The 11,406-nt window shown below is 32.8% G+C and overlaps 6 protein-coding genes across 6 annotated transcripts; all 6 read right to left on the reverse strand.

Moving 5' to 3' along the window:
• Positions 1-1,743: 1,743 nt before the first annotated feature.
• spi-3 (TIL domain-containing protein) lies at positions 1,744-2,966 on the reverse strand. Its single transcript, NM_072943.3, has 3 exons — positions 2,836-2,966; positions 2,629-2,778; positions 1,744-2,212 (listed from the first exon to the last, which is right to left on the reverse strand). Exons 1-3 carry the CDS (start codon positions 2,836-2,838, stop codon positions 1,892-1,894), a joined length of 474 nt encoding a protein of 157 aa, NP_505344.2. The 5' UTR covers positions 2,839-2,966; the 3' UTR covers positions 1,744-1,891.
• Positions 2,967-5,027: 2,061 nt separating this feature from the next.
• Positions 5,028-5,835, reverse strand: C25E10.8 (TIL domain-containing protein). The gene is made up of 4 exons (NM_001383365.2): positions 5,696-5,835; positions 5,595-5,646; positions 5,461-5,531; positions 5,028-5,415 (listed from the first exon to the last, which is right to left on the reverse strand). Exons 1-4 carry the CDS (start codon positions 5,696-5,698, stop codon positions 5,128-5,130), a joined length of 414 nt encoding a protein of 137 aa, NP_001370492.1. The 5' UTR covers positions 5,699-5,835; the 3' UTR covers positions 5,028-5,127.
• A 41-nt stretch (positions 5,836-5,876) lies between these two features.
• Positions 5,877-6,637, reverse strand: swm-1 (Serine protease inhibitor swm-1). Its single transcript, NM_072945.4, has 4 exons — positions 6,596-6,637; positions 6,500-6,548; positions 6,369-6,439; positions 5,877-6,318 (listed from the first exon to the last, which is right to left on the reverse strand). Exons 1-4 carry the CDS (start codon positions 6,596-6,598, stop codon positions 6,034-6,036), a joined length of 408 nt encoding a protein of 135 aa, NP_505346.1. The 5' UTR covers positions 6,599-6,637; the 3' UTR covers positions 5,877-6,033.
• A 454-nt stretch (positions 6,638-7,091) lies between these two features.
• Positions 7,092-8,119, reverse strand: C25E10.10 (TIL domain-containing protein). The gene is made up of 7 exons (NM_072946.5): positions 8,082-8,119; positions 7,972-8,029; positions 7,854-7,926; positions 7,735-7,811; positions 7,600-7,685; positions 7,458-7,554; positions 7,092-7,357 (listed from the first exon to the last, which is right to left on the reverse strand). Exons 1-7 carry the CDS (start codon positions 8,082-8,084, stop codon positions 7,242-7,244), a joined length of 510 nt encoding a protein of 169 aa, NP_505347.1. The 5' UTR covers positions 8,085-8,119; the 3' UTR covers positions 7,092-7,241.
• A 1,195-nt stretch (positions 8,120-9,314) lies between these two features.
• Positions 9,315-10,493, reverse strand: C25E10.11 (INSulin related). The gene is made up of 3 exons (NM_072947.5): positions 10,070-10,493; positions 9,973-10,022; positions 9,315-9,662 (listed from the first exon to the last, which is right to left on the reverse strand). Exons 1-3 carry the CDS (start codon positions 10,096-10,098, stop codon positions 9,415-9,417), a joined length of 327 nt encoding a protein of 108 aa, NP_505348.1. The 5' UTR covers positions 10,099-10,493; the 3' UTR covers positions 9,315-9,414.
• Positions 10,167-11,334, reverse strand: C25E10.16 (Prohormone-3). The gene is made up of 3 exons (NM_001383366.2): positions 11,144-11,334; positions 10,910-11,092; positions 10,167-10,370 (listed from the first exon to the last, which is right to left on the reverse strand). Exons 1-3 carry the CDS (start codon positions 11,202-11,204, stop codon positions 10,201-10,203), a joined length of 414 nt encoding a protein of 137 aa, NP_001370493.1. The 5' UTR covers positions 11,205-11,334; the 3' UTR covers positions 10,167-10,200.
• Between the last annotated feature and the right edge of the window lie 72 nt (positions 11,335-11,406).

Raw genomic sequence — 11,406 nt, forward strand, 5'->3', positions numbered from 1 at the left:
ATAGTACAGAGTTCAAAAGCTTCAGCTCTTTTTTTTTACAGAAAATGACTTAGAAGTGCTGAATTTCAAAATATTATAAAGCGAACAATTTCACTTTTTGAAATCTATATGTATTGGAAAACTCCCAAAAAAAAGTTCCGAAAAGTCTTAGCTCTGTACAATTATTTAACCGCATTTGATAAAAATTTCATATGGATTGATTTTATAATGCCTAAACATGAAGATGTTGTTAGTAACAATACGACAAAAGTCTTTGGGTTAATTCTGTAAACGTTATCAAATGTGAGACCCATACTGAAAATAATGAATCTCTTTATTTGGTAAATTTTGCAAATTTATTTAAATAATATCAGATTCTCACTAGTTAGTGGACAATGAATTTGGAAGCAAAACTTCTCCGAAAATTTACATTTGCAGTTTACAATCCTCTCTACTAATTTTTATTTTAAATTAAGTGGTATCAGTTTTCAGAAAGTATAACATAATAGTTTCATTTGTCAGGTTTACACGGGACACATTGTGTTTCAATCCAATCTAGGATTTTTTTTTTTCAAAATCCAATTGAAAAACTCAGCAAGGGTATTCACTTAAGAGGCTGTCTCCAGCCCCCAAACCATGTATTGTGTTGTTGGATATTAATGAAAATTTCAATTTTGTGATTTTTTAGCTGCAACATAACTGGTCAGCAATTTTTGATCTAGACGTATTGTAGTCAGACCAACTTCGGAACTATTTTTCCAGGTGGGTGAAATCGTCTCTGTCATCTGGGAAACTTCTTAAATGATAGCAGAAGGACTGAAAAAGTTTAGAATCTCACAGTTTTTCCACCAAACCATGTTGGTCCTTTTGGTTTTTGAGAGTATTGATCTCTTAGAGCAAATCATATTGATCCATTACTCTTCCTTAAAGGCGAAGTGGCGTGAGATTTTGCTTAAACAAACTCACAACAGTCATCAAAGAAAAATTCAAAAATTATTAATACAAAATTGCGAATAATTGTGACCGTTTTGAGAAAAAAAAAATCTATTCATAACTTTTTCAATGATCATTATTCCTTTGATTAACTTTGTTTTATGATTTATTATTTTTTTACTTCAGGAAAACATGACGTAGAAAACGTTACCTCTAACCGTTTTAAGCGTTTAAATTATATTACTGGAGTTGACAGCTGATTTCAGGAAGCTTTTCTCATTTATTTAATTCTGGGAAACTTGATTTTAGGAAGAAAGCCTTCGAAAATAAAGAATTTTTTCAAAAAACAAAATGAATGCATATGACGTTATTTTATCCGAATTCCATAGATTTCCGAGAACATTTCGAATTTTGATTATATTTATAATAATTTCAAATCTTGGTACAAAAACAATAAATAATTATCGATAAAGTCGCTGTAGTCTTAGAACTTCAAAGCAACCATAATATATGATTTCCCTAAATCTTTTTCTCAAAACGGTTAAGATGATTTCATCTAAAATGTATGATTTCATGTTTCACTTTAAAACTTGTCATTAAATTTCCAATTTCTTTTTAAAAACAATGCTACAAATGTCATGTTCTTCAAAAGACAAACCCAAAACATTAATTTTCTGAACAATAGTCAAAGAAAAAAGTTGTCGTGCTATAATTTAGGGTGCAAATATTGGTTTTATTCGTGATAAATATTGTTGAGTTTTCATGTAGAAAATTATGTGTTTTATGTAGATGCAATTGTAGTTTTTCGTGCAAATATTTTTTTGACTAATGCTTCAAAAATACTACATGTTTATTGGTAATTCAAAAAATTGAACAATTGTTCTTAGCCTTGAGATTAGCTCAAATAAATTTGAATGTGACACACGAGAGAGATAATGACATGAAAAATGTATGACAATCAATAACAAAAAAAAAACAACTACAACGTGAAAAGCTCCAAAGGCCGAGCCGGAGAATTGTCACATTCATCTAAACTTGTACAGGTTCCACTATTCCTGACCAATCCTGGAAGGCATCGGCAGACATTCCGGATGCATCGATCATGTTCACAAGATGTTGGGTACGGGTCATCACAAGTTGGTTGACAAAGTGTTCCACAAGTCTGGAATACTTCATCTTCTGGACATCTGGATGTTTCTGCAGTGCATTCAAGTCGACGGACACAATCATTTTTTGTGTTCCTCACGTAGCCATCCTTACAAACACAAGCGTTCGGTTTACACTCCAAACTGCATACAGTCTGAAAATAAATGTTCCTCTCGTGGTTTTAGTTTGGTTTGACTTTCTGATTTTTTCGTTTCGACTGTCTGATGTTTGAAAATTTTGGATTCTACAAAAAAATTATTCAAAAACTGTTATTGTCCGTTTCCAAGATAATCTTTTCTTCAAACTGTACCCAATATTGAGAATAGTGTGGTTTAACGGCCGCTTCTCATTCATCATTCTCAGTTGGTATATATATATAGAAAACGCTTCTGAATGACTTCATAAAGTTTTCAATATAAAAGCAAAATTTTTATAATATCTATAATAGTGTCTATCTGAAAAAAGGAACGGCAAAACAGTTTTATTCCTAACCTTTGACAGTAATACCTCAAATGAAAAAAAGCAGAACCAAAACGTTCCTGCTATTTTAGAATTGAAAAGATAACTTACTGGATCAAATCCGCATTGTGGTTCACAATCATAACCACAAGCCACTCGTTTTTGGTTTTTCCCACATTCTGGTAAAAACGGGGCTCCTGGTGTGATCCATTGTGTGGCTGATCCCATGCTTAAGTAAAAGCTGAGAAATAAGAAAGTCTTCTGAAAAGTAATACTCGGATGAATAACACATGCTTTAACTATGTAATGCAGGCTTACCATTGTTATTTGCAGATTTTCCGTGTTGGACAATGAACAGACTGAAAAGTGAACGACGGAGAACTCTGAGCGAATATTTGGGCGGTCTCAAGTAGTTACCGGAAGAGTGAAAAAGACGTTCTTTAATATATAATTATAAATGGAAATCAGCCAGAAATGAAATGATAATGACAAGGTTTTCATTTGAAACGAGAGGGAAAAGATATTCAAGAATTGGAAATTTAGAATGAGTTTCAGCCACATCTCATAACTTCACACATTCATTATGTTTGTTTGAAAAGTCACAAAGTTATAATGAAAATGAACATTTATTTATTAAGACACCAATACTGGCTAAAGAAGAAACTAAATTCTATTTCCCTTTTGCCAAAGGTATTTTTGAAAACACTGAATTTGATTCTAAGAACAGAAGTACTGTAAAGAAATGATAAAAGGTATGGCTTAGAATAAAATTGCATTATCTGAATACTGAATATGTGATGTTAAGCTTTCAGTACAGAACAACTTTTTTTATTGAAAAAAATGTAAAAATAACTTTATTGATAAAACCGTTTCCAAAACTGAGCTTATATACCAGTCAAACGGGAAAACTTTAGTTTAAAAAATACCTAGAAACTAGACAGGTGAATTGCGTTCAAAAATCATATATGATCTGCTAAATGTCAGCATAAAATGGATTCCTTGAAAAGTAATTTAGTAAAATCGTACCGGAATTCAGTGAAAAGTGATACAAGTTCGGAAGACAAAACGGGTCTCAATAATTTAGATGTGCAAAAAGCTTATTGACGTAAATTTTATGTATAATTATGGAAAGTACGTAATACTTTTTTGGTAACGCAGAATATCGAATAAATCTGCTCATGAAATTTTCTAACTTCGAAGTAAGTGCATTCTTAAAATCAAAGTTTTGATTCGATTTTTTTGGCAGAAAGGTATAACTCAAAAGTCCCGAAACAAAAAATATACATTTTGTTAACGGGCTTAAACAGACGCAGTTATTTAACTTCATAGTTCAATTCAAAAATGACGGCGGTCTCGAAAAAAAATTTGAGCCTCTCACTTTTTTGCATCATCGAAAATCTATTTCCTTTTGCGCATCGGTAGGTGTGAAATTTGAAGCGTCATTGAAAAGGTCAAGTTAAACGTTTTTTTGGCATTTCAAATAGTATAGACCTAAACGTATATATTATATTTGAATTCGTTTCATTTTTGAAGTAATATTGTAGTGAACTATAATATTGAGACATTCAGTTACGCACTATGTTTTGTCATACTTATTTCTTAGTATATGCATTTGATACAAAATACAAACTCGGAGGTTCAAAATTGTAGACTCGAGCATTGTCAGATGTGTATTTCAATAATTAACGTGTTTATAAATAATGAGCGAAATACTATGACGGCATGAAAACGTCATGTGTTTAAATAGAAAAACTAACAAAGGCGTCGAAAGTCAAAAGTTTCAAAAATATAAAGTAAAGGGAAAAATTAATTTCCTATAACTTTTGCCAAATTTTTTCTGGGACAAATGATATTGTGCAGAAATTGGCAGAACCTTTCTGACGCGTACCTATTGGTATTTATGAATGTGATTATTTTTATGTTTACGAGGTAGAAAACAATTGCAAATGCTCACGTAAAATAGCGTAGTCTTTCATTTTCCAGAATGTGCCTGGAAAAAACGCTGCTGTAAAAGAATCGTGATTTTTGAATTAAAAAGTTTTAAGCGTCTACGACATTTTCTAACCTAGACATTACAAAAGAATGATTGATCTTTTTTTGAATAATTTCCTTGCTTAAGTTTCTTATTTGTTTTTTGTGTGTATGTTCCTATATTAAGAAACCAAGTAGGGGATGAGCTCAGCTCTGCCACACGGTTAAATTTTTTAACGCATTTTTTAACGAATTTTTTTTCCAAAAAAATATATGATGCCAACATTTAAACTGTCTGTTTTTGTCGCTTTTGGAATGTTTATGAAACAACAATTGCCAATCCTAAAAAAAGTTTTGTGTGTAGCATCGAACCTATAAGACCAAATGAAATTCAATACTCTAGTGAGGTAATCTGTACCCAAAAACGAAAACTTTGTGTACTCCGATCGGACACAGTTTTCCATCGGAATGATATCACGATCACGGCATTGTTTGTGTTTTGTTCCAAAAAAGAAATATAAATTCGTTTCCATTTTTCCAGTTCATGGTAACCGAATGTTATTCTATTTGGCAATTTGTTGGTTTTTCTCAGAATATGAAATTCAACGATTTATTATCACAAATGTGAATACAAAATGTTCACTTTGGGCACTCCTTGAGTTCGGTGCATCTGTAACCGTTTCGGACAAAACCACTGGAACACTGGCAAACATTTACAATGCATTGTCTGGTACATGGTCTTGGTCCTGGTTTTTCACAAGTTGGCTCACAAGCGGTTCCGCATCGGAAGAATGTCTCATTTTCCGGACATTTGCTAGTTTCCTTGGTACAGGTGGAAATATCGACACATTTTCCAAGTGAATTACGCACAAATCCTTTCTTGCAGTCGCATGCGTTTTCAATACATTGAGCAGATAGACACACTTTCTGAAAATTAAATATTATAGGAGAACATGGAAAATTATAGATTACTGGAGTGTATCCGCATTGTGTCTCACAGTGATCATGGCATGCAACCATTTCCTCGTTGGCTCCACATGTCTCTGAAAAGTAAAATGTTTATTTTCCAGAAATATTTAACAATAATCATTTAAAAATAAACTTACTATTGGCAGCTGTCGCAGCAGCAATAAAACAGGCAATTATGACAAAAGTTCTCTAAAAACTCATTAGTTTTTGCATTGCTCTAATGAAAAAAAGAACGAACCATCACAGAAAGAAAAGTAATGCAGCAGTCTGATGTTTTCTTTTGAAATGACTCTATTTATTGTTCGAGAACACTAAATCACGCAGAGGACTCTAGTCTATCAAAACCGCCCTTTTGTTTGCCAGAGACATAGACATTGAAAAAAAACGATGACCAATAAATCCAAAAGATCAAACAGAGTTTTTTTTAGTTTTTCATGCCAGGAAAAATAATACTGATGTAACAATTGTGTTATCAATAATAGCACACAACTCCAGTTTCCTTCATCACACTTCTTTTTGAATTTTTTCCAATATTTGATGGTTTATTGAACTTGGAAATGTTTACTCAAAAACAAATTATTTTGGACAATCTTTCTTATCAATGCATCTGAGTCCATGACGAACGAAACCTTTGGAGCATTGGCAGACATTGACGATACATTGTTTAGTGCAAACTGTTGGATTTGGTTTCTCACAAGTTGCTTCACAAGCTGTTCCACAGCCAAAGAATGTCTCATTTTCTGGGCATTTTGTAGTTTCCTTGGTGCATTCAGATACTTCGACGCATTTTCCAAGAGAATTACGAACAAATCCGTCTTTACAGTCACATGTGTTCATGATACATTGCTCCGTGCAAGCTTTCTAAATTTTGAAACTTTCAGTAATGGGAGACACATTAAGTTAATTGTTACAGGGGTATATCCACATTGTGGTTCACATGTATTATGGCACGATACCAGCTCCTCATTGGCTTCACATGTTTCTAAAAAAATATTTATGATCTGGTAACCGTTCAAGTACCAAATCACATATATTTACTTACTTGTGGCGGTAGCAACAGCAACGATGCATGTGATTATGACAAGTATCCTCTGTAAGTGTATAATTTTTATATTAGAAAAAAAACTCAAAAACTCACCATTTTCACAATAACGAAGGGCAACCAACCGATGTTTTGCTTTTTAACGGCTCTATTTATTGTGCCGGAACACTAAAAAACGGCAGAACCGCCCTTTTTTTCGGAAGGGATGATACGAGAAACATGATAAGATCGAATGGGAGATATTATAGGTCTTCTCAATCTTTTGGAGAGAAATTTATCTTTCACCGGTCACGTATTTATTTTGTAAATTGGGCTCACAACAAAGGTTTAAAAATCTCGAAGAATTTGTATTCGAAAATTCAGAAAAAATCAGAAACACATTAAATCGAGAACCTTACGAAATTTCATTCCGACCAATGATTTTAATGAATCAATTCACTAGAAGATATCAATTTAAAACGTATCGCTTGGTGCAAATAGTTTTGGCTTGGCTCACTGGAGAGTATTTCGAATGTGTTTCATCCATAATTACCAACTTAACATTGTTTGGTTAACACTGACTTTTTGTATTCATTGTATTGCAACACGGAATAGTTCATAAGTTTTTTGGCTATTGAAAAGGAATACAAATATTATGTTAAAATTCGAATATTGTTATTTTTAAATTTTCTGAAAACATTAGCATGAAAACATCAATATTAAAATATGAGAAAAACAACTTTTTTTTTAATCATCGAAAATATTATTCAGTGGTATGTTGTGCAACACATACGTCCACAATTTGGCATGGTTTCTCCTCACAAGTCAGCTCCACAAGTTCACATTTTTCGTTCTCAGAGCATTCAAGAGTGCATTTGCCTGAATGAAAAATTTATGACTAGTATTATGTGCAGGTTTTCAGCGAATAATCACTGATGGTTAAATTGGTTAAAGTCTAGTAATAAATTTTGAAGCTTACTGCATTTATTTTTCTCCACACATTTTCCAGTTGCCGAGTCTCTGACGAGTCCTTTCTTACACTGGCAGACGTTTGTCATACACACCAAATCACATTCCTGAGAAACAATTTATGATCATACATAATCTCAACGTTGATTTACTGGATTCTCGTTATCACATGTCGGTTCACACGCTGAGCCACACGCCTTGAGCTCTTCATCGCCCTCACATTCCGGTTTGCGGATTGCTGGAAGTTTCCAAGAACCACTGGATATTTTTGGTTTCACTACACTTACGGATTGGCACGCACTTTGGATCAACTGAACAATCGTCTTCAGAACCACATTCCAAGTCACTGACTGGCAGTTCGCATCTGAAAAAATATTTTAAAATTTATAATTGGAAATATTAAAACCTATAATTATCAGGACATTTGATAGAACCACAGAGTGCGTCTGTGTGAGAAATGGGCATGTTTTCTGTGTTTTCTGAAAATAAGTCATTTGATTTTTAAATAAAACCTTGGTACTCACTAAGAACTCCAGATCTAGCAAAAGCAAGAAGAGCAAAGAAAATAAATAATTGAAAATTCTGAAAAAACACACTTTCATTTGTTGTAAGATATGAAGAAAAAACCACTCACCATTTTGATGAAAGAATTTCTGAAGAAACTTTCGGAGTGGGGAAGTTATGAGAAGGAAGCAATCATTGAAATAAAATTGACAGGCGTGAGACCGAGGATGAGTCAAAAGATTAATGACTTGGTGAGACCGGAGAGAGTTCAGCCGACCGGAATATTTCTTGAGTGCTGTTTTTTTAAGTTTAAAAATATGTTATTTACAAAATTACTTTCTACGAAAGTACGCCTGAGAAGAACAAAGAAGTAACTGTTTTCGGTTTTTGCTTGAATAGACTCAAAATGCGCCCTAGGCAAAATTTTGGTAATGAGAAATCTCAAAAATTATGCAATTTTTTTGAGAAGTCTTATTATGAAAGTTGCCCATTTGAGTATTTTTATTATATACAAGCAAAAACTCAAGACTGTTGGAACAGAAGATTAACTGCTGGGATGGGCTTTGAATATATTCAAAATAGCTCCAAAAGCCAGAAACTTCATAAAAATAACTCGCAAAAATACTCAAAAACTGTGTACAGCCGTTCAAAAATTTTTAACGTTGTTTCCAAATTGTGAAAAAAATAGTAAAAGAAACAAACAATAAATATTTTGTCAGCTAACAATCTTTGTTTAGAACAAACGACAATTGAGATACGCTGATCAGCTGCCAAAGTCGAACAATAGGTGTGATTCTAATAGATAAAACACGGTACTTTCCAGTTCCAATAATTCCAATACCCCTAAATCTAATTCATTTATGAGAAGTCTCCTATTGAAAATTGATAATTTTAAACACGTTTATGTGGTTAGTTTGCTCTCAAAACAGTTTGCTCCGTCGAAAATTTTTTAAAAGAAGCTTTCAGATAATAACTTTTTGATTATTCAAGTACAAGTTTTGGCAAGTCTACAAACTTCTTGACAATTCCCTCAAGCTTATATATAAAAACTTTGGCATTGTTTGTTAGAAATCGTTTGGTTATTCTGACATTTGAAAATTGATTTATTACACTGTATGAAATTCACAAAATTCCATCACAGTGTCGATTTTTTTAGCAAAATACAATTTGAATGATCTCTTGGATTGCTTCCTTCTGGACATGCAAAAATCTTGCAAGCGGGGCCAACAGGACATGGCTTGTTAATACATGGAATAGGCACAGGAATACATATGGATTGACCGTAACATGTTACAAAGTCACATGCATCTGGTAGTTGTGAATGTGAATATTTAGCCAGAAATATAAAATAACAGAACAGAAAAAGTAACTTCATTTCTATAAACTGAAGTGAATGAAAACAATCAAAAAGGAAAACATGGGAAAATGCATTGCGTGACTACGAAAAATAAAAGGAAATGTGCCTAACGAGAAGAAGTATAATTGAATTTTCTGTCTTGATAGTCCTCGAAAGATTTATCCGAGCAAATTGCCATCAACGGATCACATGTTTTATTTGGAAGACATTCTACTTTTGCAACTTTGCAAACTGTCTCTCCGTAACATTTCACTGTTGGTCCATTCAAACAAAGCCGATCGTAATCTTTCAAATTTAAATGAGTACTGAGAATAGTATAGGGACGGTTTTCCCGAGCCAATCTGGGTTTGTCTTCTGAAATTATTTGTTAGTCGTGGTAAAACTGCGTGTTTTGGAAAATGTAAAATAAAGTCATAAGTAATAGCTGAAGCCAATCAGAAATTAAATCAGAAGTTTTTCGAGCAAACAAAAAAAAACATTCAAAATTTGTTCAACGAAAATATAATTAAGTGAAAGTAAAAACCATCCAAGAATCAAATTTTTGGAATAGTTTTATTATTGGTTACTTTTTTGCAATGATACAAGATTTATATTTCACTTGTTTGCCATAAAACATCACTACAGATTTGGCCAGTCGAATAAATCTTGTTACAGAAATGCTTACCGTTTGCGAACGAGTTGAGATATATGATGACTATAGACATTAAAGTCACCCTGGAAGTTTAAATATTGAAGTTGGAAAATAATCGAAATGAACTCACGATATGTATATTGCTCGAAAGGATGCCATTTTAAGAAAAAAATATTGGTTGAAGGAAAATTTTAAAAAAATTAAGGTAGCACCATCGAAAAAAAACCTCATAATGTTTACGAGGATTGAATAATTATAGGTTTATGTTGTAAGTGGAGAGTCATCACAGAATGGTAAATAATTAATGCAGGTTGGATCATCTATACAAGGAACTCGGACAATTGTGCAAGTATTCATTCCAAAACAATTGATACCTTGGCAGAGAGTGTCTTTATCATTCGAGTTCATATAGTCTGGCTTGGATACCAGTACTGAAATAAATAAAATCCGTGATTAAAATAGTTTAAAAAAAATGGATTTTAGGCCTATTTCGATGACCCATTTCATAGTGATGAAAACTACGTGTTTTTTGGTAATTTATTTGCAGTTTGTCTTCAACCAATAAACATGATCACGATTCTGAAAAACAGTGAAAGGAAACTTAAATTACTCGAAAGGCCGTGAAGACAAATATCGTTTTTCATCTATCAGTCTTGCACTGATTTGTGCCGTACTTTGTGAAAACTCACGTCAAATCACATTTTCTCAATTTTCGCTCATTTTTCCGAGGGGGCATTCGAAAATTAGTCTTGAAGCCTCTTATCTTACAGTCTTACAGTCTTTATTTCTTTCAAATTTACGAACCGATCAAAAAAATGACATTGCATGCCAGATTAACAGAGGAAGTATGATATTTAGATTTTGAAATAAAATATACTACTAAATGCTGTATGTTGAAAAATTATCGGTTTCATGAAAGTTTCAATTGCAACAATATAAATCTTGACTGATCAATAAAACAACTTCTTACGTTCAACATTTCTGGAATCAATTCTTTCTCGTTCATAATCTTCAATGGTTTTATCTGAGCATTCTGGCACCATAATAAAACAATCAGGAGAAGTTTTATTAAAACAAGCTAGTTTATGTTCATGACAAATCGCATCACCATAACAAGTCACTCCTTCACACACATCCAACTCACACATAGCTTCTGAAAACAGTGTAGTATTCAATTATAAAGTCACCTTTACTGAAAACAAACCTTTATACAAAAAATAGAACACTAGCAACCAAAAAGTTGAAACGAGAAAGCTGGTAGTCATATATAATATAATGAATACGAAAAATGCCCGTCGTCGGGATATCAGGCGGAATGTGGGTTGGTATGGAGAATTGGAGACGAATTAATCAAGTTTCTGGCATTATTTGATTTTTCCTACCTTATCGGCTAAATTAAATAAATTTTTTTGTCGGTAGACGTAAATAACAAGTAGAGAAAATGAAATACTAAAAAGGATTAACAAA

The sequence above is a fragment of the Caenorhabditis elegans genome, chromosome V (genome assembly GCF_000002985.6).
Source record: "Caenorhabditis elegans chromosome V".
NCBI classification, from domain to species: Eukaryota; Metazoa; Nematoda; class Chromadorea; order Rhabditida; family Rhabditidae; genus Caenorhabditis; species Caenorhabditis elegans.

Coding starts and splice junctions, on each gene's coding strand:
- C25E10.8 (NM_001383365.2), bottom strand. Junction 5,532..5,594: donor TGCTGCGACAGCTGCCAATA/GTAAGTTTATTT, acceptor TTTACTTTTCAG/AGACATGTGGAGCCAACGAG. Junction 5,416..5,460: donor CACAATGCGGATACACTCCA/GTAATCTATAAT, acceptor TTTAATTTTCAG/AAAGTGTGTCTATCTGCTCA.
- spi-3 (NM_072943.3), bottom strand. Junction 2,213..2,628: donor CACAATGCGGATTTGATCCA/GTAAGTTATCTT, acceptor ATTTATTTTCAG/ACTGTATGCAGTTTGGAGTG.
- swm-1 (NM_072945.4), bottom strand. Junction 6,440..6,499: donor TGCTGTTGCTACCGCCACAA/GTAAGTAAATAT, acceptor ATATTTTTTTAG/AAACATGTGAAGCCAATGAG. Junction 6,319..6,368: donor CACAATGTGGATATACCCCT/GTAACAATTAAC, acceptor TTCAAAATTTAG/AAAGCTTGCACGGAGCAATG.
- C25E10.10 (NM_072946.5), bottom strand. Junction 7,927..7,971: donor TGCTAGATCTGGAGTTCTTA/GTGAGTACCAAG, acceptor ACTTATTTTCAG/AAAACACAGAAAACATGCCC. Junction 7,812..7,853: donor AAATGTCCTGATAATTATAG/GTTTTAATATTT, acceptor ATATTTTTTCAG/ATGCGAACTGCCAGTCAGTG.
- C25E10.11 (NM_072947.5), bottom strand. CDS start 10,098: ATGGCATCCTTTCGAGCAATATACATATC. Junction 10,023..10,069: donor TTTCGAGCAATATACATATC/GTGAGTTCATTT, acceptor TTAAACTTCCAG/GGTGACTTTAATGTCTATAG. Junction 9,663..9,972: donor TCTCAACTCGTTCGCAAACG/GTAAGCATTTCT, acceptor AAATAATTTCAG/AAGACAAACCCAGATTGGCT.
- C25E10.16 (NM_001383366.2), bottom strand. CDS start 11,204: ATGACTACCAGCTTTCTCGTTTCAACTTTTTGGTTGCTAGTGTTCTAT. Junction 11,093..11,143: donor GTTCTATTTTTTGTATAAAG/GTTTGTTTTCAG, acceptor CACTGTTTTCAG/AAGCTATGTGTGAGTTGGAT. Junction 10,371..10,909: donor TGATTCCAGAAATGTTGAAC/GTAAGAAGTTGT, acceptor TATTTATTTCAG/TACTGGTATCCAAGCCAGAC.